The sequence below is a fragment of the Scyliorhinus torazame genome, chromosome 9 (assembly GCF_047496885.1).
Source record: "Scyliorhinus torazame isolate Kashiwa2021f chromosome 9, sScyTor2.1, whole genome shotgun sequence".
NCBI classification, from domain to species: Eukaryota; Metazoa; Chordata; class Chondrichthyes; order Carcharhiniformes; family Scyliorhinidae; genus Scyliorhinus; species Scyliorhinus torazame.
The window spans coordinates 10,157,490-10,181,240 of NC_092715.1; the positions used below are offsets into that span (position 1 = coordinate 10,157,490).

The 23,751-nt window shown below is 48.5% G+C and overlaps 1 protein-coding gene across 1 annotated transcript in view; it reads right to left on the minus strand.

The window, feature by feature from the left end:
- The window catches only part of LOC140429947 (uncharacterized), a 470,344-nt gene that overhangs the window by 252,807 nt on the left and 193,786 nt on the right, over positions 1 to 23,751 (minus strand). Inside the window, exons 17-18 of the mRNA XM_072517537.1 lie at positions 3,643 to 3,764; positions 1,084 to 1,299 (exon numbers count right to left, since the gene is read on the minus strand). Coding sequence (XP_072373638.1) covers positions 1,084 to 1,299; positions 3,643 to 3,764 — 338 coding nt within the window. The remainder of the gene's footprint in view (positions 1 to 1,083; positions 1,300 to 3,642; positions 3,765 to 23,751) is intronic.

Genomic DNA, 23,751 nt, shown 5'->3' on the forward strand with positions numbered 1-23,751 from the left:
TTACAATAAAATATCATTAAATAAAGATCAAGGTGTAAATGTAAAAGCAATAGGTTAATTTTTGAAACTTAAAAATTACGTTTGACAGCTGCTGTAGGATGAAATCTTTGGAGAGAAACTAAATTATTATTTCTGGGTTTGTTCACTGATCAGGAAATATCAACACAAACAATCTCCCCGGTTGAACCTTTCCACCTTGCACTAATCACGATGCTTCACAAGAACACCAGTACAAACAAACCAACCATTTATACTGCATGAGTACTGGTGGATTGACAAGTGCATTCTGATTGGTACAGATGTTGCCACTGAGAATGCACCAGTTGATGGTGACTGAGAGTTAACTGACAAGCATTGTTTGAAATTTAAACCAGGCAGCTTGACTGTGATTGGTCATGGCATTGCCCTGAGGAATGGAGCAATGAATGGCTGTCACTTGTTCTGTTTGGCTGAAAGAGGAGCAATGTACTGGTGCATTGTACATGGCAAAGTCTCTACTAACCAGAATCCACTTACCAACCAATCAGTAATTTGTTCTCAGTTACTGAGCTGGATTCTCCGCAGCCCGTGCCAAAATTGTGTTCGGGGGTGGAGAATCCAATTTCACGCCAAAATCTGGCCCGGCGTCAGTCCGCCCATTCTCCGGGACCCGAGAATTGGCGTGATCGTGGAGTAATCCGCGCGGCTGGGGGCCCATTGCCAGAGGCCAGTCCAGCTATCCTCCACTCCCGACCAGCCCAGTTCCTGTCGGCATGGTTCTAACCACCTATCGCCGGTCGGGATGCTCGCATGGCGGCTGTGGACTCAGTTCACGGCCGTCCTGATGGGGGGGGGGGGGGGTGGAAATCGGATACGAGGGGGCCTTATCGGCGGCTGGGGGACAGATCGGCGTGGTCAGATCTTCGGGCACACGGACGATCTGGGGGATCTACATTTTTAATCTGCCTCTGTGAACCGAGTCTGCCAGTATTCTTGAAAGGTGTCCTGATGAGTGCAAGACAAAAAACTTTGGCATGTCTCTTTCTTCAGCAGTGCGACCAAACAACAGACAATATCATGAGAGCAGTCAGAGAAGATACTTACTGCACTCTGGAATCGCAGCTCGGAAGTCAATAAAAGTACCATACAGGAGGCAGACATGAGCATAGTGAGCGAGAGCTGAGCACAGACAGGTTTCAGGGTTCAAACAGCTGCAAACATCATATCTGCACTGATCATAAAAAGATTCCGGATTGATGAAGTGACAATTCCTAAATATGTGACTTTTGATGATGCTGCATTTCTCTTTTGCATAAGATTCTGTGACAAAGAAGAAAAGCACAAATGTGTTTTACTGTCCGTACACTGACTTTAGAATGCACAACAAGACTCACACAACTGTCACCCATGAATTTCTATTCTGGAGAAATCTTATGAAGAAACTTACTTTTCAAGTAAATGTCTTTGATTTGAACATCAAAATTCCAGAAGACCAAAGTTTTTGTTGTGTGATAGCTTCCTATCAGCATTCGTTTAGCACGTGAAACTTCAATGATAATTTGTGTCTCGTTGTTATTGTCAGTTTGCTCCTTCCTGGAATAGTTCTCCAGATATGTGTGAGGCGATGCACTTGGGCAGGACAAACAAGGCAAAGGGAATACAGGATAAATGGCAGGACCCTGGGGAGCACCGAGGGTCAGAGGGACCTTGGTGTCCATGTGCACCCGTCCCTTAAGGCAGCAGAGCAGGTGGATACAGTGGTTAAGGAGGCAGATGGTATTCTTGCCTTTATTAGCCGAGGCACAGAGTCTCAGAGCAGGGAGGTTATGCTGGAACTGTATAAAACGTTGATTAGGCCACAGTGAGAGTATTGTGGGCAGTTCTGGAACCCACATTATAGGAGGGATGTGATAGCCACTGGAAAGGGGGCAGAGGAGATTTACCAGGATGTTGCCTGGGCTGGAGAGTTTTAGTTATGAAGAGGGATTGGATAGACTGGGGTTGTTTTCCTTGGAACAGAGGAGACTGAGGGGGGACAGGATTGAGATGTATAAAATTATGAGGGGCACAGATAGAGTAAACAGGAAGAAACTTTTCCCCTTGGGGGAGGGGTCAATGACCAGGGGGTCAGAGATTTAAGGTGAGGGGCAGGAGGTTTAGAGGGGATGTGAGGAAAAACCTTTTCACACAGAGGGTGGTGGGAGTCTGGAACTCGCTGCCTGAGAGGGGGGTGGAGGCAGAGACCCTCAGAACATCTGAGCAGTATTTAGATGTGCGCGATGTCAAGGCAGACACGACTCTGGGCCAAGTGCTGGGAAATGGTGATTAGAATAATGAAGTGGTGGTTTTGTCCAGAGCAGACGCGATGCGCTGAAGGGTTTTTTCTGTGTTGTGGACCTCGATGACCCATTCGGATTTGTGTGGTTTTGGAGCGAGCTCTGCCAGTGGATCTCCTGGATCTCGCTGGCAGGATCTCCTGGGCTGGCCGGTGGCACACGCCCTCTGCGAGTTACCCGGTGGGAGTGGCGGATCCAAGGGGAAATCCCATTGGCAGCGACGGAACCAGAAAATCCTGCAGCCAGCCAATTGCGATCCGCTTCCGGGAAAAACACCTTGGGGAGGCCAGAAAATCTTGCCTGATATCTTTGTACACCGTGAATCACCTGAACAAGAACATGAGTGAATTATTATCTGCCAATGCCATTAATGCTCTCCTGTACATGTTGGTCGATAAATTCAGAACAGTAAGTCCAGCAGTATTCTGATCTTCCATTCCTTTATGAAGATAGTTGCCCTGTGCATAATAGCTCACTTGGCTAGACAGCTGGTTCATGGTGCCGAGCAGAGCCAGTCAGGGGCTGGTTTAGCACAGGGCCAAATCGCTGGCTTTGAAAGCAGACCAAGGCAGGCTAGCAGCAAGGTTCAATTCCCGTACCAGCCTCCCCGAACAGGCGCCGGAGTGTGGCGACTAGGGGCTTTTCACAGTCACTTCATTTGAAGTCTACTTGTGACAATAAGTGATTTTCATTTCATTTCAGTACGGGTTCAATTCCCATACCGGCCCAGGTTTTTCATGAAGGCCAGTCTTCCCAATACTGCCCCTCGCCTGAGGTGTGGGTGATCTCAGGTTAAACCACCACCAGTCAGCCCTCCCCCTCAAAGTGGAAAGCAGCGTGTGGTCGTAGAATCATAGAAATTACAGTGCCGAGGGAGACCATTCGGCCCATCGAGTCCGCACCCTACATGAGGCCACACCTCCGCCCTATCCCCATTACCCCACCTAACCTTTTGGACACAAAGGGGCAATTTAGCGCGGCCAATCCACATAACCTGCACATCTTAAACTGTGGGAGGAAACCGGAGCACCCGGAGGAAACCCACGCACACACGGGGAGGATGTGCAGACTCCGCACAGGCAGTGGCCCGAGGCCGGAATCGAACCTGGGACCTTGGAGCTGTGACGCAACGGTGCTAACCACTGTGCCACCTTGCCGCCCATACTGGGACTATGATTGACTTTACCTTGAACTCCACGCAGGTACATGACTGAAATTAAGAACTCGACATGTGACCGACCTTCACATCTGCCTTGGTGAGAGCAGAAACACTTATCGACTGAGTGCTCGCCTCAACTTAGACTCAAACATTCGAACCAATCTTTACCTTTCTGATGGTCGACGTTACAAGGTTCTTTCACAAACAGTGGTGAATCAACACACTGTGTACTTGCTTTCCAGGAGTTCACAAAGACCATTGGGACAGATTCAACTTGGTTATTTGAGGACCTATATAATAAAAAAGGTACACAAAGTAACTGAATTAAAGAAAGGAGTAACATCCTCTTATCCTGGGCTTTAAATTGACGACAGTGTTTCTTATTAATTCTTTTCCAAAATGTATTATTTTTGAAAAAATATGGTCCTGAAGATATTCTATGTTCAGAGTTACACACAATGGAATATTTTTTGAATGTGGAAATTCATAGCTAACAGTAATCATGTTCTCACTCAACAACACAATTCTTGTTCAGTTTTGCTGAAAAAAGGAGGCTTTTTTGTCAAAGCTTTTCACCTTGTACTCATCCAGACATTTCGCAAGAATAGAAATGCAAGGAAGACAACAAATTTATACCGTTTGAGAAGAGACTGTGTTGATTGGCTGGCAAGAGGGTTCTGATTGGTAGAGGTGTTGCAATGGTGAATGCACCAGTTGATGGTGAATGACAGTGAACTGCCAAGCATTGTTTTAAACTTAAATCAGGCAGCTTGACTTTGATTGGTCCAATTCGCCTAACAAGCACGTCTTTCGGGATGTGTGGGAGGAAACCGGAACGCCCGGAGGAAACCCACGCAGACACGGGGAGAACGTGCAGACTCCACATGGAGTGACTCAAGCTGGGTAACGGGCCTGGGTCCCTGGTGCTGTGAAGCAACAGTGCTAACCACTGCGCTACCGTCCCGCCCTGCAATGCAGTACTATTACACTGCAGTACTATATCACGGCAATCCAGCCAGGCTAGCATTGCGTGAATCAATATTTATTAAGCTTTTGAACTTGGCGACAGAGGCAATTGAGTTCAGTTTGAATGACACCATGTATGCCCAAATAGTTGGTGTTTTCATGGGATCCCCTCGAGGCCAGCTCTCACAAACATCTTCATTGGCTTCCGTGACAAACTTGTCTTCGATGGAATGACACCTAATCTTGCGCATTTCCAAGATGTGGTTGATACATTTGCGACATTTGAATTTGCGGCAGCATGCAATAATTTCCTGATATATCTTAACGGAATCCATCCTGCGCTGAAATTTACCTTTCAAATGCAGCAGACAAATGACATACTCGTTGAGAAATCTGGGGTTTCTCTAGCACGGGCTATCGCATTCCTTCCTTCACTGGTCAATATACGGGTTAGGGTTCATGAAAACTTGATGCTGAAATGGGGCACATCAGAAGCATCCTGCAGGATAATGGCTATCCTGATCAACATAGCAACATAGGAATTAGGAGAAGTAGGAAATTTGTGTCTGCTCCGCCATTCAATCCGACCATGGCTGATCCCTTCCTGGTCTCAAATTCACCTCCCTACCTGTTCCCCAAATCCCTTTAACCCTTTTTAGTAGAAATATATTTATCTCCTTCTTGAAATGACTCCGATTCCACCGCACTCTGCGGCAGCGAGTTCCACAGATTCACCACCCTCTGCGAGAAGTGGTTCCTCCTCATCTCAGTTCTAAATACCGCCTCTCTTCCCAGATCTGTGATACCTCATTTTAGATTGCCCGACAAGGGGGAACATTTGGCCTACGTTTACTTTATCAATCCCTTTTAGTATTTTATACACCTCGATCAGATCCCCTCTCATCCTTCTAAACTCCAGCGAGTATAAACCCCAAACTGTTCAATCTCTCCTCACACGTCAACCCTTTCACCCCCGGAATCAATCTGGTGACCCTCCTCTGAACTGCCTCCAATGTCCCACATCCTTCCTCAAATAAGGAGACCCAAACTGGACACAATACTCCAGATGTGGTCTCACCAACACCCTGTACAATTGCAACAACACTTCTCTACTTTTATACTCCAGTCCTTTCGCAATAAACGCTAACATTCCATTTGCTTTTTAATTACAGGCTGTACCTGCAAGCTGACTTTCTGTGATTCATGCACAAATTCACCCAGATCCCGCTGCCCAGACACATTGTGAATCTGCTTTCCATTTGGAGAATAATTTATCTTTCTGTTTTTTCGGCCAAAATGGATAACCTCACACTTATCCACATTAAACGCCATCTGCCAAATTTTGGCCCAATCTCCTAGCCTATCCATATGCGTCTGTAAAATCTTTATCTTCTCTTCATCGCCTGCTTTCCCACCGATTTTAGTATCATCTGAAAATTTAGCTGTTACACTCTGACCCCTGACCCTGCTTGCAGATCATTTATATAGATTGTGAACAGTTGAGGTCCGAGGACTGACCCGTGCACACCCCGCTAGTTACAGTTCATCAGCCAGAGAATGACCTATTTATCCCAACCCCCTGCTTTCTGTCAGTCAGCCAATCCTCAATCCATTCTAGTACTGTACCCCCAATGCCCTGCAATCTCACCTTCAGGATCAGTCTTTTGTGTGGCACGGTAGCACAGTGGTTAGCTCAGCTGCTTCACAGCTCCAGGGTCCCAGGTTCGATTCCCGGCTTGGGTCACTGTCTGTGCGGAGTCTGCACGTTCTTCCCGTGTCTGCGTGGGTTTCCTCCGGGTGCTCCGGTTTCCTCCCACAGCCCAAAGATGTGCAGGTTAGGTGGATTGGCCGTGATAAATTACCCTAAGGTTAGGTGGGGTTGCTAGGTTACGGGGATAAGGTGGAAGTGTGGGCTTAAGTGGGGTGCTCTTTCCGAGAGCCAGTGCAGACTTGATGGGCCGAATAGCCTCCTTCTGCACTGTAAATGCTATGACTCTATGGCACCTAGTCAAACGCCTACTGGATGTCTAGATATACCCTTTTAAAGTTCCCCTTTATCCACCTTGCTGGTTATGTCCTCAAAGACCTCAAGCAAGTTTGTCAAGCATGACTTGCCCTTCATGAGATCATGCAGACAATGGTGGATTGGGCTTTGTCTTTCCAAATGTTCAGTCATCTCCTCCTTAATGATTGATTCCAGCAACTTCCCCACCACAGAGGTCAAGTTAACCGGTCATACAGTCATAGAGGTTTACAGCATGGAAACTGGCCTGTCGACCCAACTTGTCCATGTCGCCCAGTTTTTACCACGAGGCCAGTCCCAATTTAATAATAATAATCTTCATTGTCACAAGTAGGCTTACATTAACTCTGCAATGAAGTTACTGTGAAAAGCCCCTAGTCGCCACATTCCGGCGCCTGTTCGGGTACACCGAGGGAGAAGTCAGAATGTCCAAATTACCTAACAGCACATCTTTTGGGACTTGTGGGAGGAAACCGGAGCACCCGGAGGAAACCCACGCAGACACGGGGAGAACGTGCAGACTCCGCACAGACAGTGACCCAAACCGGGAATCGAACCCGGGACCCTGGAGCTGTGAAGCAACTGTGCTAACCACTGTGCTTCCGTGCTTTGGCCACATTTGGCCTCTGGCAGCTCGTTCCAGACACTCACCACCCTGTGTGTGAAAATAATTGCCCCTCTGGTCACTTTTGTTTCTCAACCCTCTCGCCTTAAACCTATGCCCTCTAGTTATAGACTCCCCTACCTTATCTATGCCCCTCATTATTTTATAGATCTCTATAAGATCATCCCCAAGCCTCCAACACCCCAGGAAAAAAATCCCAGCCTATCCAGCCTCTCCTTATAGCTCAGACCATCAAGTCCTGGGAGCATCCTCGTCAATCTCTTCTGCGCTCTTTCTAGTTTAACAATATCCTTCCTATAATAGGGTGACCAGAACTGAACACAGGATTCCATGTGTGGTCTTCCCAATGTCTTGTACAACTTCAACAAGACGTCCCAATTCCTGTATTCAATATTCTGACCAATAAAACCTAGCATGCCGAATGCCTTCTTCACCGCCCTGTCCACTTGCGACTCCACCTTCAAGGAGCTATGAACCTGTACCCCTAGATCTCTTTGTTCTGTGACTCCCCCAACTCCTTACCATTAACTGAGCAGGTCCTTCCCCGATTCGATCCACCAAAATGCATCACCTCATATACATTAAATTAAACTCCATCTGCCATTCATTAGCCAACTGGCCCAATTTATCAAGATCCCATTGCAATCCTAGATAATCTTCTGCACTGCCCACTATACCATTATTCTTGGTGTCATCTGCAAACTTACTAACCATGCCTCCTGATTTCTCATCCAAATCATTGATATAAATAACAAATAACAGTGGACCCAGCAGTGATCCCTGAGGCACACCGCTGGTCACAGGCCTCCAGTTTGAAAAACAACCCTCTACAACCACCCTTTGTCTTCTGTCATCAAACCAATTTTGTATCCAATTCGCTACCTCACCCTGGATCCTGTGAGATTTAACCTTATGCAGCAACCTACCATGCAGTCAACCACTGCTCAGAAGATGAACAAGACAAAGATGCAAACTGTAGTGGATTGTAAATAGTTTAATGTTCGAAAGAATTATGCATATCATTTTGTGTAGTAACAAAATCATGAATGTGAATAATTACATTTCAAAAGGAAAGGGGATGCGATGATATCCATAAGCAATCGTGTGTACAATGATGTAAATGACCTCCGACCAGGTGGCAGTGTAAATCTACCACGTGACTCTGTACCTTGAGGAGTTGGGAGATAGTCGTGTTAGTGGATAGTCATACTTGCAGTTGCTCTTGGATAATTTATCAGTGTTAGTGACGAATGTGATATAAAATAGTTACTTTAGAGATATTAGTTACTGTAATGTAAACATAGGCCGGTCTGATTCTGTTAGTTCACAGACAAAGGATTTCAGAACGCATGGCAAAATAAGGGGGAGGGGTGTCCAGCTATGGAGGAGAAAAGGATGCTGGGTAATAGGGTGCCAGAGGAAGGGATTGGAAGTGAGCCAATTAGGATGTATGGCCAGGTCAGGAGGGGTATAGGATGACCTATGGGAATCGTGTATGTGAAACTTGATGCCATTTGAATGTATCAGTAGAGATTTCTTTGTTCTACAGACTCACTCGATTCCGGAGGTGCAAAAAGCAGGATGTGTTCTGCACCACTGTGAAATGAGTCAGACTTGCAAGTCAAATAAAATAACTAATGCTATACCTGCAAATCCATCTCGACTTTTATTGAGGCCAGACTGACGGATAAAGAAATTTATGTTTTGTCATTTGGTGCCGAAACCCGGGATTTCTCAAGACGGTTCTGACCAACCGCGAAATCAGAATTAGACTGATTATGGACAAAGGGACAGTGGGGAAAAGGGCCCACAATGTATAGCTGGAAAATTACCGCGCATTGATTTTTCCCCTCTTCTTATCGTCTGATTAGTCTGGTCACTCGCGGTTGGTACGGAAAGATCGTCTCGACGAAATCAAAGGTCAGTCTGGGGATTAGAAAATTAAACTGATGGGATATCATAATTGATAGTTCAGTTGTGGGTTAATTGTGTTGTTGATGAACTGATGGGACAACGGAAGATGGTTCAGTTCTACGTGTGTTGTTGATGAACTGATGGGACATCGGAAGATGGTTCAGTTCTACGAGTGTTTTTGATGAACTGATGAGACATTGGAAAGATGGTTCAGTTCCACGAATGTTTTTAAAACTATAGTTGATTAAGCTAAAATTGTATCCTTGGACTGAAGTAGCGAGAAACGATAAATTTTAAAACAAACTGGTTGCTGCATGTTAGTTAAAGCAGAAGTCTCTCAAAGGGTTAACAGCAGCTTGAGATAACAGGCAGCTTGTGGTGTAATTGGATACCTTTCCTTCGAGTCAGTGAACTCCAGCAAAGTTATGTTTTGAATTAATTAAAGGAAACCAGTGGGTTTCTCCACCTCTTTGATAAAAGTTATTATTTTCGAAAGCAATTGATTGAAATTGCCAGAATCTTAAGTTTTACTTACTCGAAATAATGTTTATCTCATTTTATTTGTGAATTAATAGAAACTTAAAGAATCTCACTGACACCATTTTAAAAAGCGTAAATCTGGAAATGACAGTTGACTTTGCTCCGGTATACATCGCCGCAGCTAACTGCTTCCTCAATGATAGCAGCCAACATTTTTGTGAATGTAAGAAAAACTTGTTAAAAGAAAAATTGTTAAGATAAAGAATTAATTCAGTTGTAAAAGTTATACAAGTTTGTGTTAAGCAAATCGTAAATTTAGTTCTGAGTTGAGATCAGAGCTAAGCTTGCAGGTTGCAGTAATTCAATTTGAATTTTCAAACATTTTAAGTTTTAAAAGAACACTGTTAGAACCTTTTCAATAATTTTGCCAAGAATATATTGGTTATAAATAAGTTAAAAAAAATATATATAATAATAATAAAAAAGAAAGAGCCAAAGTATGAAAGCGAAAGAGTTAATTAGATTATGGAGACAATATTATCAACATGAGAGGGATAAGATCATGTTATTAAGTTGGCAAGAAAATGCCCTTAAAATGGGGATTCCAATTAGTGAAAAAAACATAAACAAAACAATGGGCTACATAGTTCAATGGATTGACAGAGACAGAAGATGACGAATTGGATAATTTGACCACGTCGGCTAGGATTCCGACTGCACCTGTAGCATTGTCTGCACTAATTCCAGAACCACCAGAGTATCATAATTTATATTCAGTCACTGCTCCCAGATTCAAATCATGCCAGCCCCTCCAGCCCCTTCGGTACCATCTTCACTGTCTGAGAGGGAAGGGGGGCTCTGTTCCACAAGCCCAATTTGCTCTAGGACCCGATCTCAGACAGCGAGAGAAGGGTCTGATCCTATCCAGAAACAATCAAGCATACCACCTAAATCCCTTCAGACCGATAAGGGGGAACAGAAAACTCCGAGAACAAAGGGAGAAGAAAGGGATGGTTCTGAGGAGAAGGAGCTCCCTCTAGTGACAGGGAGGGACGGCAAAGTCTTGGAAGAGCCAGAGGAACCAGCTAGAGTGCCCCCCACTGAGACTCTGAGACAGTTGCCGATTAGGAAAATACCAAACCCTGACGCTGTGACGGCGGCAGCCCAGCCCACGATAGACGTTTATTTCCCATGGAGACCCAGTGAGATGATGGCTATTATGGCTACAATCCCAGACAGAAAAAAATCTCCTGCTGCTTTCGTGGATCACCTGAGAACTACCATCTCAATTTATCAAGCTGATTCTAGGGACCTCTGGGCCCTAGTCCAGCAGGTTTTAATCCCAGCAGAGTACCGCAATCATCCTAATCACTTGAATTATGCTAGCCACGCCGCACTTCAGCAAGCCCATGCGTTGGACGATGATAGACGGACACAAATCCTGAATACGTTGAATAGCACATTTCAAAAGCCCATAAATATTTCTGCTATCTTGGACCTCAAACCTAAAAAGATTGAAGAGCAAGAGGAATTTCTGGAACGTTTTAATGAAATCTACCGTGGGTAGTCAGGCGACTTGCCATATTAAAATGGTCAGAATTCCCCTCAATACTGTGCTATGTTAATGCATTGCCTACCACCTTCCGTGGCTACTGCCGTGAAATGTAATAACATGAATTGGACAGAGAACGACCCTTCCCAGATGGCAAGGGCAGTCAGATTTTATTGGAAGGAGGGTGTAGGCCAGGAAGGAGGCTCAGTTACAAAGATTAAGATGAGTAGGTAATGAAAAAGGATGATCTGAGACCCCCAACCAGCAGCAGATACGGTGGCTTACCAGCTGGAACCCCAATATTGTGACTTTGGGTGGGTGGATCAGCAAGGGGGAGGATATCAAACCCACCCAAAGGGACCCTCAGCTCCTTTTTATGGCCCACCATATGTACCAACAGCTTTACAACCGCCGCCCCCTCTGAGGGGCCATTGGTCTCCAGGGAGAAAAGGACGGGGCAGATATAGAGGGAGCAATGCATGTTTTAATTGCGGCCATGCAGATCACTGGCAATAGGAATGCCCCTTTAAAAGACAGGCAGCAGAAAGAGACTACCCGACCCAAAGGAGGGGGTACCCACCAAGGGGAGGACAGAAGAGATACACTGACTTCTTCCAGGCAAACCCTTTCCCTACACAGGATTGACTAGCTAATTTAGTCATAAGGACTCTCCAATCGGACAGGGAACCTATTATTTCTCTGCAGCTAGGAGATCAACATCACCCATTTGTAATTGACACTGGAGCAGCCATGTCTTCTGTACAATCAGAACTTCGACTACCACTATCCGACCACACGCAGCAATTGTCAGGGTCCCAAGGACAGGTGTGTGAGTATCCTATCTCTGAACCTGTGACAGTCACTTACGAGAATAAGTCTGCAGATCATCAGTTTGTAGTGACTACTGGATTGGACTGTAACTTGTTGGCCCGAGATTTACTGTGTATCTTCCAGCTACAGCTAGAGTGCGGAGATGAAGGGGTAACGGTTCAATCATGGAGGATGAGACAACAGTGCTATATTTCTATCACCCCCCAGTGGTGGACGTTAGACATTGAACATTCACTGCCTCTCTCTCCGTGCTCTTTACTGAAGTCCCGTTTCCCTCTCTGCTCTTTAATGGAGTCCTGCCTCCTTTTCATGCACTTAATGATCTGTTGAGCTGCTCGCAGAAAAATACTTTTCACTGTACCTCGGTACCCGTGACAATAAACAAATCCAATCCAATCCAATCTCGCCTCTATCTCTGCTCTTTAATGACGTCTCGCCTCTCTATCCGTTCTTCAATGACGTCTCACCTCTCTCACCGCTCTTTTGATCAGATTATGAACAGATCACGTTGGACTCTGAAAAGTGTCCAGTTTATCCCAGGTTACCCTGGATGGACAAGGTACCTTAAAATTTGAGCAATAAGTTATATGTTGCCACTATGCAGTTGGAAGACAAGTCGAATTTGCCATTAACAGGATGCTGCTGTCAAATCAAAAAGATGTTCTGCTTATCACATTGGTGAGCATCGTTGTGCATGAATTTGCGTGTCGGTGTGATGTCAGGTATGTAGTCCATACGTCTGAAAGACTGGCAAATTGTATCAAACAACATGCCTGGTCCATCGCTTGCAACGGGAAACATACAGTCGCGAGCCAACCATTACGATTAACTGGTTCATTCTCCATGGAATGCCTCTACCAGAGTCCCCTTGTCAACCAATCAGCACTCTCTTTTCATTCAGTATATTTGATGTCTCTTCTGCCTTTGCATTCTTGTGAAATGTCTTGATAGCAAGCTGAAAACCTTCAAAGAAATTGTCACTCTTCAGTAATATTCCAGTTGGCTACTTCCAAATGACTGTTGCTTGTTACCTTGGCCAAATCAGCAAAATTAAGGCAACAACAGCTTCGAAACGGGTCAAGACCTTACCCGGTCTGGCTTACATGTGACTCCAGACCCACAGCAATGCGGTTGAGTCTTAACTGCCCCCTCAAGGGCAATTAGCGATGGGCAATAAATGCTGGCTCAGCCTGTGATGCCCATAAGGAGCGAATAAAACAAAGTGAGTTTCTGCCCTATTAATCCCGACCTTACAAACACCATCATTTACTCAGAGGTCCAGTGTATGCATTATTATTTAATGCAATGTCGGAATCACTGGCAAGGCCAACTTTTATTGCCCGTCTATAGACGCGTTCTCTGCAAGGGCAGAGTTAACTGCTCAGAGGGCATTTAAAAGTCAACAACTGTGGGTCTGGAGTCACATGTAGGGCAGAGTAGGTGATGATGGCCGATTTCCTTCCCGAAAGGATGGTAGTGAACCAGATGTGTCTCACGGCCTAGCTAGTTTTAATAATGGTTCAGCAGAAAATGCCCCAATAAAGATAACTATTAAAAGTAATTATAGATCAGGATAGGAAAGAACTCTTCAACTCAGGACCTTGCTGGTAAGGGGCTGGTTTAGCACAGTGGGCTAAACAGCTGGCTTGTAATGCAGAACAAGGCCAGCAGCGCGGGTTCAATTCCCATACCGGCTTCCCCGAACAGGCGCCGGAATGTGGCAACTAGGGGCTTTTCACAGTAACTTCATTGAAGCCTACTTGTGATAATAAGCAGTTATTACTATTGTTATTCTGTGGCATAGCTTGTATGCAGTCATTGCAACAAAGGAGACCACATTCAACCCTTCATATTCATGCTATTTCTCAATAAGAGCAACTCACTTAGTGCCATCCTCGAACCCTTTCCTGTTCATCTTGTAATTCTCTTCTGAAAGCCACAACTGAATGTGCCCCATCTCCCTTTCAACAGTTCATTCCAGATCCTAGCCACTTGCTGAGAGTGTACTTTTCTTCATGTTACCTTCAGTTCTTGTGTCATTCATCTTAAATCATTGCGTGCTGATTGTCAACCCTTCCACCAATGACAACAGTCTCTCCGTACCTACCCTGCTCAGGCCCCTCATCGTTTTCAGCACTTCTATCAGATCTCTCACTTTTCCTCCAGCTTCACCTATTAATCCAGGAAACGTTTTCCTGCAAACTTCTTCATACTTTGCCAATTGCAAAATATGTTGTCCAGCAGTATGTTTTTATTAAGAATTTTTCAATAACAATATTTTCTACCTTACAAACAACCCCCCCCCCGTAACAAAAAAAAGAAAATAGACCTCGCGTGGCAAGACATGAACATGGCAAGTCAATAAGATACAAAACTTCGTACAGTGGATTCTTCCCGTACATGTCAGTTTCCGGATCCTACCATGTGTTTTCTTGCTCAAATGCCCCACAGAAAAAAAAACTCCCCCCCCCCCCCCTCAGCCGGCCTCTTTCGCCTCTTGCACTCACGGCTCGTCCACTACTCCAAATAGTACTAGCCCCCAGCTTGGCTTGACACGGACTTTCACCACCTTCGATACTGTTCCCGCCACTCCCCTCCAGAACCCCTCCAGTGCCGGGCATGACCAAAACATATGGACATGGTTCACCAGACTTCCTGAGCACCTCCCCCATCTGTCCTCCACCCCAAAAAACCTGCTCAGCCCCGCCCCCGTCATATGCGCTCTATGAACCACCTTAAATTGTATCAGGCTAAGCTTGGCACACGAGGAAGAGGAATTAACCCTACTTAGGGCTGTGGCGCACAAAGACTCCGTGAGACAAACAGAGTGAAGTCGATGAGGCTTTATTAAGCGTGTCTGTTCCCCAGCAGCCCGATAGTAAACTGGCCTGCGGGGGAAGGCACCGGCTTCTTATACTTCGCCTTCAGGGCGGAGTATGAGGTCAACGGCCAACCAGGACCCGGGATCTGTCAGCCAATGACATTAGGGCTTCCAGTCCCACATGACCCCCAATACATACTACCACAAGGGCATCAGCCCATAGACCCTCCTCAACCTCCTCCCCCAGCTCCTCTTCCCATTTACCCTTCAGCTCCTCTACCAAAGCCTCCCCCTCTTCTTTCATCTCCTGGTATATCGCCGACACCTTGCCCTCCCCGACCCATACGCCCAAAATCACCCTGTCTTGAATCCCCTGTGCTGGGAGTAGCGGAAATTCCCTCTCCTGCCGCCTCACAAATGCCCTCACTTGCATGTACCTGAAGGCGTTTCCCGGGGGTAGCCCAAACTTCTCCTCCAGCGCCCCTAAGCTCGCAAACGTCCCGTCAGTGAACAGGTCCCCCATTCGTCTAATCCCTACCCGATGCCAGCTCTGAAATCCCCCGTCCATCCTTCCTGGGACAAACCGATGGTTGTCTCTGATCGGGGACCACACCGAGGCTCCCGTCGCACCCCTGTGTCATCTCCACTGCCCCCAGATCCTTAGCGTTGCCGCCACCACCGGGCTCGTGGTGTACCTTGTCGGCGAGAGCGGCAGCGGTGCCGTCACCAGCGCCCCCAGGCCCGTTCCTTTGCAGGACGCCATCTCCAACCTCTTCCACTCCGCCCCCTCTCCCTCCATCACCCACTTACGGATCATTGCCACGTTGTCTGCCCAATAGTAACCCTCCAAATTCGGCAACGCCAACCCTCCTCTATCTCTGCTACGCTCCAAGAACCCCCTCCTTACCCGCGGGGTCTTGCTCGCCCACACAAATCCCATAATGCTCCTGCTTACCCTCTTAAAAAAAGCCTTAGTAATCACAATTGGGAGGCATTGGAATACAAAACGAAATCTCGGGAGGACCTCCATTTTAACCGACTGTACCCTACCCGCCAGCGAGAGTGGCAACATGTCCCATCTTTTAAAATCCTCCTCCACCTGTTCCACCAACCGCGACAAATTAAGTTTGTGCAGTGCCCCCCAGCTCCTAGCTACCTGAATCCCCAAGTATCGAAAGCTCCTTTCCGCCCTCCTCAACGGAAGGTCGTCTATCCCTCTTCCCTGATCCCCCGGATGCACCACAAAGAGCTCACTCTTTCCCACATTGAGCTTATAGCGCGAAAAGTCTCCAAACTCCCGTAGGATCTGCATGACCTCCACCATCTCCTCCACTGGATCCGTCACATACAGCAACAGGTTGTCTGCGTACAGCGAGACCCGATGTTCCTCTCCCCCTCGAACCACCCCCTTCCATTTCCCCGACTCCCTTAACACCATGGCCAAAGGTTCAATTGCTAATGCGAACAGCAGAGGGGACAGGGGGCACTCCTGCCTCGTCCCTTGATACAGCCGGAAATACTCCGACCTCCGCCGGTTCGTGACCACACTCGCCACCGGGGCTCTATACAGGAGCTTAACCCAACTAATAAACCCTCCCCCGAACCCAAACCTCCTCAACACTTCCCAGAGATACTCCCACTCTAACCGATCGAAGGCCTTCTCCGCGTCCATGGCTGTCACTATCTCCGCTTCTCCCTCCACCGATGGCATCATTATCACATTTAGGAGCCTTCGCACATTAGTGTTTAACTGCCTACCCTTTACGAATCCCGTCTGGTCCTCATGAATCACCCCCGGGACACAGTCCTCAATCCTCATGGCCAACATTTTTGCCAGCAACTTAGCGTCTACATTAAGGAGTGAGATCGGTCTATACGACCCACATTGTAGTGGGTCCTTATCCCGCTTTAAGATCAAAGAGATCATCGCCTCCGACATTGTTGGGGGCAGGGTCCCCCCCCTCCCTCGATTCATTGAAGGTCCTTACCAGGAACGGGGCTAACAGGTCTACATATTTCCTGTAGAACTCCACCGGGAATCCATCCGGCCCCGGGGCCTTCCCTGCCTGCATGCTCCCCAGTCCTTTAACCAGCTCCTCCACCCCAATTGGTGCCCCCAAACCAGCCACCTCCTGTACCTCAACCCTTGGGAACCTCAACTGATCCAGGAATCGCCGCATCCCCTCTTTTCCCCCTGGGGGCTGGGACCTATACAGTTCCTCATAAAAGGCCTTAAAAGCCTCATTCACTTTCCCTGCCCTCCGCACCGTAGTTCCCCTGCCATCTTGGACTCCACCTATTTCCCTCGCTGCCATCCTCTTACGGAGCTGGTGTGCCAGCACCCGGCTCGCCTTCTCCCCGTATTCGTATATCGCCCCCTGTGCCTTCCTCCACTGTGCCTCTGCTTTCCCCGTGGTCAACAGGTCGAACTCCGTCTGGAGACTTCGTCTCTCCCTGAGTAGTCCCTCTTCAGGGGCCTCTGCATAGCTCCTGTCCACCCTTAAAATCTCCCCCACTAGCCTCTCCCTTTCTCTGCCCTCTCTCTTCACCCTGTGAGCCCTGATGGAGATTAGCTCTCCCCTGACCACCGCCTTCAGCGCCTCCCAGACTACTCCCACCTGCACCTCCCCGTTGTCGTTGGCCTCCAGATAGCATTCAATACATCCCCGCACCCTCCCGCACACTTCCTCGTCTGCCAGCAGTCCCACATCTAACCTCCACAACGGGCGTTGGTCCCTCTCCTCCCCCAGCTCTAGCTCCACCCAATGCGGGGCGTGGTCTGAAATGGCTATGGCCGAATACTCCGTTCCCTCCACTTTCGGGATCAATGCCCTGCCCAAAACAAAAAAATCTAACCGGGAGTAGGCCTTATGTACGTGGGAGAAAAAAGAAAATTCTCTGGCCTGGGGCCTGGCAAATCTCCACGGGTCTACTCCCCCCATCTGATCCATGAACCCCCTAAGCACCTTGGCCGCAGCCGGCCTCTTCCCCATCCTAGATCTGGAACGATCTAATGCTGGGTCCAGCACCGTGTTAAAATCCCCACCCATTATCAAGCTCCCTACCTCCAAGTCTGGTATACGCCCCAACATCCGTTTCATGAATCCAGCATCATCCCAGTTTTGGGCATATACATTCACCAGTACCACCTCCGTCCCCTGCAACCTACCACTCACCATCACGTATAGGCCTCCCTTGTCCGCTACTATGTTCTTGGCCACAAACGACACCCCCTTTCCCACCAGTATTGCCACCCCTCTATTCTTCGCATCCAGCCCCGAATGGAACACCTGTCCTACCCATCCCTTCCTTAACCTGACCTGATCTGCCACCTTCAGATGTGTCTCCTGAAGCATGGCCACGTCTGCCTTCAGTCCCTTTAGGTGCGCGAACACTCGGGCCCTCTTCACCGGCCCATTTAGGCCTCTCACATTCCATGTGATCAGCCGGATTGGGGGGTTACCTACCACCCCCCACCCCCCCCACCCCCCCCGCCGACTAGCCATCTCCTATCTTAGGCCAGTCCCGTTGCTCGCGCCTCCCGCACACTCCAGTCCCCCAGGCGGGGGAACCCCGCCCCGACCACCTCTTCCATTTTCAATTCCCCCTTGGACAGTGCAGCAGCAACCCTAAACTCCCCCCCCCCCCCCGCTAGATCCACATCTAGCTCTTTTGCTCCCCCCATATTACTTCCGTGAGTCAGCTGACTTCTGCTGACCCCGGCTTCCCCCGCCTTCCCGTTGATCTCCCCCGTGTGGGAGTCTCTCCTCCTCCTTACCTTCCTCCACCACCCCCCCCTTTTGGCGCGGGAAAAAGCCCGCGCTTTCCTGAGCCAGCCCCGCCCACTGTGGCGCTGCTCCTGTTGCGGCCATTATCCCAGTTCCCTCATCCCCGAGTCTCACCTCCCTCCAGCACCGACGCCCACATTCCCCATCATCATCATCTTGTCCACAGAAAAGCAAAAAGGAAATTTTAGGAATTTTAACCAGGACTCTACCCACATCCTCATCCATCATCCCACCCATGCAATATTCTTTACCCATATTTACAACCCCCTGTACAACCACATCTCCTCAGTTCGAGTCCAGTTTTTCCATCTGAATAAAGGTCCAAGCCTCTTCTGGCGTTTCAAAATAATGGTGTCGGTCCTGATAAGTGACCCACAGTCGCGCAGGCTGCAGCATGCCGAACCTGACTCTTTTTCTATGCAGCACCGCCTTGGCCCGGTTGAAGCCAGCTCTCCTCTTTGCCACCTCCGCGCTCCAATCCTGGTAAACTCAGATCACCGCATTCTCCCATCTACTGCTCTGCACCTTCTTGGCCCATCTCAGCACACTTTCTTTGTCCGCGAAGCGGTGGAACCTAGCCACTATCGCCCTTGGCGGCTCATCTGCCTTGGGTCTCCTCGCCAGGACCCAATGAGCTCCTTCCAGCTCCAGGGGGGTCGGAGAGGCCTCCGCACCCATCAGCGACTGGAGCATCGTGCTCACATACACCCCGGCATCAGCTCCCTCCACTCCTTCGGGAAGACCCAGAATCCAGAGGTTATTCCTTCTCGACCTGTTCTCCAGGACCTCAATTCTCTCGGCCCACCTCCTGTGCACCGCCTCGTGCGCCTCCATTTTTACCGCCAGGCCCAGGATCTCGTCCTCGTTGGTATTCACTTTCTCATTCACCACACGAAGCTCCACCGCCTGGGTCTTCTGGGTCTCCTTCAGCCCCTCGATCGCCAACAGCATCGGCGCCAGCACCTCCTTTTTCAGCTCCTCCACACATCTCTTGAGGAACTCCTGCTGGTCTGGCCCCCTCGCTGCTCGCTCTCCGTCCTCCGCCATCTTGTTTTTTTCCCCCTCGTTTTGGTCTCTGCTCCAGGGCCTCTTTCCTCGTCGTTCCACCGCCGATCTCTGCCATATATTGTGAGGGGGGACCTCACTGCACCTTCCCACACGGGATTAAATCAAAACAGCTCCGCTGGGGCTCCTCTGGAGAGCCCTGAAAGTCCGTAGTCACGGGAGCTGTCGAAACGCGCGGCTTAGCTCCGCATCGCCGCAACCGGAAGTCATCCAGCAGTATGTTAATGCAACCAATTTGGAACTACTGCCTCCGGATATGCTGGGTCAGCATAAGAACTGGCTTAATGTGTGCTACAGCATAAGATGCAGCATTAGACCCCAAAACAGCTTCTATTCAGGCGGCCAAGCTTTGTGGTTTCCATGCTGTTCAAGCACGGGGGAATCGCACTGGCCAACAACTGCATTTTGAATGAAATCATTGATCTGAAACATTGGACCAGATTTTCAAAGTGTGTTCAAGAACCCACAACAGGATGAATTCCAGGTTCCAACTCCATGTCTGAACTGCTTTATTCATGAAAGTTATGAATGGAGGTGGCCTAATTTGGCAGCAGACCAATAAAATAGGTATCTCCTGAATGGACCGAGAGCGTTGACATTGATTAAAGTCGCCATGCCGGCAAAATGTGCTTGAATCACGCAAGCTGACATCAGCAAGCCAGGCAATAGCTTCCCCAGTGACTATCGGCCGGTCTGATTCGTACGTTCGCGGATGACACCAAGGTTAGCGGACTGGCAGATAGAGTTTGATGTGTTGGGTGCTCTGGATCCGTGGAACACATACAGGCCACCAACACTTAAAATAGTGCAACACTATTTTATTAAGCTAGAAACTGTTGAACATACTTTCACTGTGGGTTAACACGATGTTAGATTAAACTAAAGACCTATGCCTGTCCGAACCAGTCTATGCGCTCAGCACATGGTGACGATCTGTGCTGTAAGCTGTAAGCTCTGTCCTTCTAGGAGGCTGCATCCCGAATGAGCGGGAAAACTGATGCCCCCTGTCTTTATAGTGAGTGTGCTCTAACTGGTGATTGGCTGCGGTGTTGTATGTGTTGATTGGCCTTGCTGTGTGTCCATCAGTGTGTGTGTCTGCACCATGATATACTGGTGTATATTATGACATCCCCCCCTTTTATAAAAAAATGTATGTTGTGGCAATAAATAATGTGTGGCGAGAATGTTCCTAACTACGTGTGGAGTGCGAAGACATATTCACAGGACTACGTACATGAGAACTAAGGTATTTACATGGGAAGGTGCCTGGTGCAGAGAAGCAGTATGCAACAAGAGTAACGAGATCAACACTATATACAAACCAGGGAAACGATCAAACATAGCAACAAAACAATTCAGAGAGTCTAGAAGTCCGCAAAGTTCATAAATTAAGTCTCTGAGGTGGGCGACGAATTCTGGTTGACCGTCAGGGTGGCACACCACTCATCGTCTGGATCGATGCTGTATACCGATAGAGGCTGGATTCTTTACTTCGGGGACACCCTGTTTTTTGTAACGATACCGATTCGAAAAGACGCCTTCGGGTCCTCGGTGTCAATATCGGGTAGTAGGTCCGCATCGGACTCGGTGACCATGGGTTGAATGGTCCGGACATTCCTGCGAGTCTGGCCGGAGCGATACGAATTGGCAGACTGAGCTGATCTGCCTAAAGCAGCATAATGTCCAAGTTTGCCACATCTCAGGCATCGTCGGGATTTGGCAGGACATTGCCACTTTAAATGAAATGAAAAAAATGAAAATCGCTTATTGTCACAAGTAGGCTTCAAATGAAGTTACTGTGAAAAGCCCCTAGTCGCCACATTCCGGCGCCTGTTCGGGGAGGCTGGTGCGGGAATTGAACCGTGCTGCTGGCCAGCCTTGGTCTGCTTTAAAAGCCAGCAATTTAGCTCAGTGTGCTAAACCCGGAGCCACAGTTGCCGCACGTTGTAGCGTCAGTACGTTCGCTGCGCCACCGCGCATGCGCGGTGCGGCCATATGTGGTGCACGCCTGCGCAGTACGTTCGTCGACGTCGCCGTCCCCTCATTCGGTGCGCACAAGCGCGGGAGTCCGTGAAAAGCGAGCGAAATGGCCGCCCTCCTCCAGGCTGAGGCCCTGGAGTTGCTCGATTGCTTGGACCCGTTCTGCCTCATGGGGACCTTGCCGCGCCGTTTCAGCCGCTTGGATGTGAGAATACTGACTAGTGGCGTGTTCGTGTAGCACGCAGGTCTCGATGGCGGTCGCTAGGGTGAGCTGCTTTACCCCGAGGAGCTGCTGGCGTAGGGGGTCCGACTGAACACCGAAAACGATCTGGTCGCGTATCATGGAGTCGGAGATGGGCCCGTAATTACAGGACTGCGCAAGGATGCCGAGGTGGGTGAGAAAGGACTGGAAAGGTTCATCCTTACCCTGCAAACGTTGTTGGAATACACAGTGCTCGAAACTTTCATTCACCTCGATGTCGCAGTGACTGTCAAACTTTGAGGAGGACCGTCTTGAATTTTGATTTATCTTCATCAGCAAAGGTGAGAGAATTGAAAATGTGGATGGCATGGTCCCCGGCCGTGGATAGGAAGAGAGCGATCTTCCTGGTGTCTGAGGCAGCTTCCCGGTCTGTGGCTTCCAGGTAGAGCTGGAAGCGTTGTTTGAATATCTTCCAGTTGGCCCCCAGGTTACCGGTGATGCGGAGCGGCGGCGGCGGGCGGACGCTGTCCATTTTGCAGGATGGCTGTATGCTGGCGGAAGGCAGATCACTTGCAGGTAGGTCTAAGAAGTTCTAATATCCCTCAACTCCTGGTCTCATGATGTGTTGGTGCTCTGGATCCGTGGAACACATACAGGCCACCAACACTTAAAATAGTGCAACACTATTTTATTCAGTTAGAAACTGTTGAACATACTTTCACTGTGGGTTAACACGATGTTAGATTAAACTAAAGACCCATGCCTGTCCGAACCAGTCTATGCACTCAGCACATGGTGAAGATCTGTGCTGTAAGCTGTAAGCTCTGTCCTTGTAGGAGGCTGCATCCCGAATGAGCAGGAACTCTGATGCCCCCTGTCTTTATAGTGAGTGTGCTCTAACTGGTGATTGGCTGCGGTGTTGTGTGTTGATTGGTCTTGTTGTGTGTCCATCAGTGTGTGTGTCTGCACCATGATACACTGGTGTATATTATGACAGAGTTGAGGATTGTCAAAGGATACAGTGGGACATAGAAAAGTTGGACACTTGGGCAGAGAAATGGCAAATGGAGTTTAATCAAGACAAATGTGAGGTAATGCATTTTGGTAGGTCTAACATAGAGGGGAAATATACCGTAAATGGCAAAACTCGAAAGTCAGAGAGGTCTAGGTGTACAGGTCCACAGACCTTTGAAGGTGGTAACACAAGTAGACAAGGTAATCAAGAAAGCATATGGAATGCTCGCCTTCATTGGACGGGGCAGCGGGTATAAAAACTGGCAAGTCATGCTACAGTTGTATGGAACCTTGGTCAGGCCGCACTTGGAATGTTGCGCACAATTTTGGTCGCCACACCAACAGAAGGATGTGGAAGCTTTGGAGAGGGTGCAGAGGAGGTTTACCAGGATGTTTCCTGGTCTGGAGGGTGTTAGCTATGAGGAGAGGCTGAATAGACTCGGACTGTTTTCATTAGAAAGACGGAGGCTGAGGGGTGACCTGATAGAGATCTACAAGATTATTAGGGGCATGGATAGAGTGGGTGGGCAGGCACTCTTTCCCAGGGTGGAGGGGTCAGTCACCAGGGGACATAGGTTTAAGGTCCGTGGGGCAAAGTTTAGAGGAGATGTGCGAGGCAGGTTTTGTACACAGAGGGTGGTGAGTGCCTGGAACGCGTTGCCAGGGGAGGTTGTGGAAGCAGTTACATTAACGGCGTTCAAAAGGCATCTTGACAAACACATGGACAGGATGGGGATAGAGGGATACGGCACAAGGAAGTGCTGAGGGTTTTGGCCAAGGTTGGCATCATGATCAGTACAGGATTGGAGGGCCGAAGGGCCTGTTCCTGTGCTGCATTGTTCTTTGTTCTAAATTAACTCTTCACTGAATTTTGTCAGGGGGCAGTCTTCAATAATGTCAGTCATTGGTTGGGGTGCACCACAGCAGCTGTACAGCTACTGCAAGGTCCCACTTCTGCCGATTTTGTGCACAATGGTCTTGGTTAGGGTGGAAACAATTAAGGAGTGCCGAGTGTT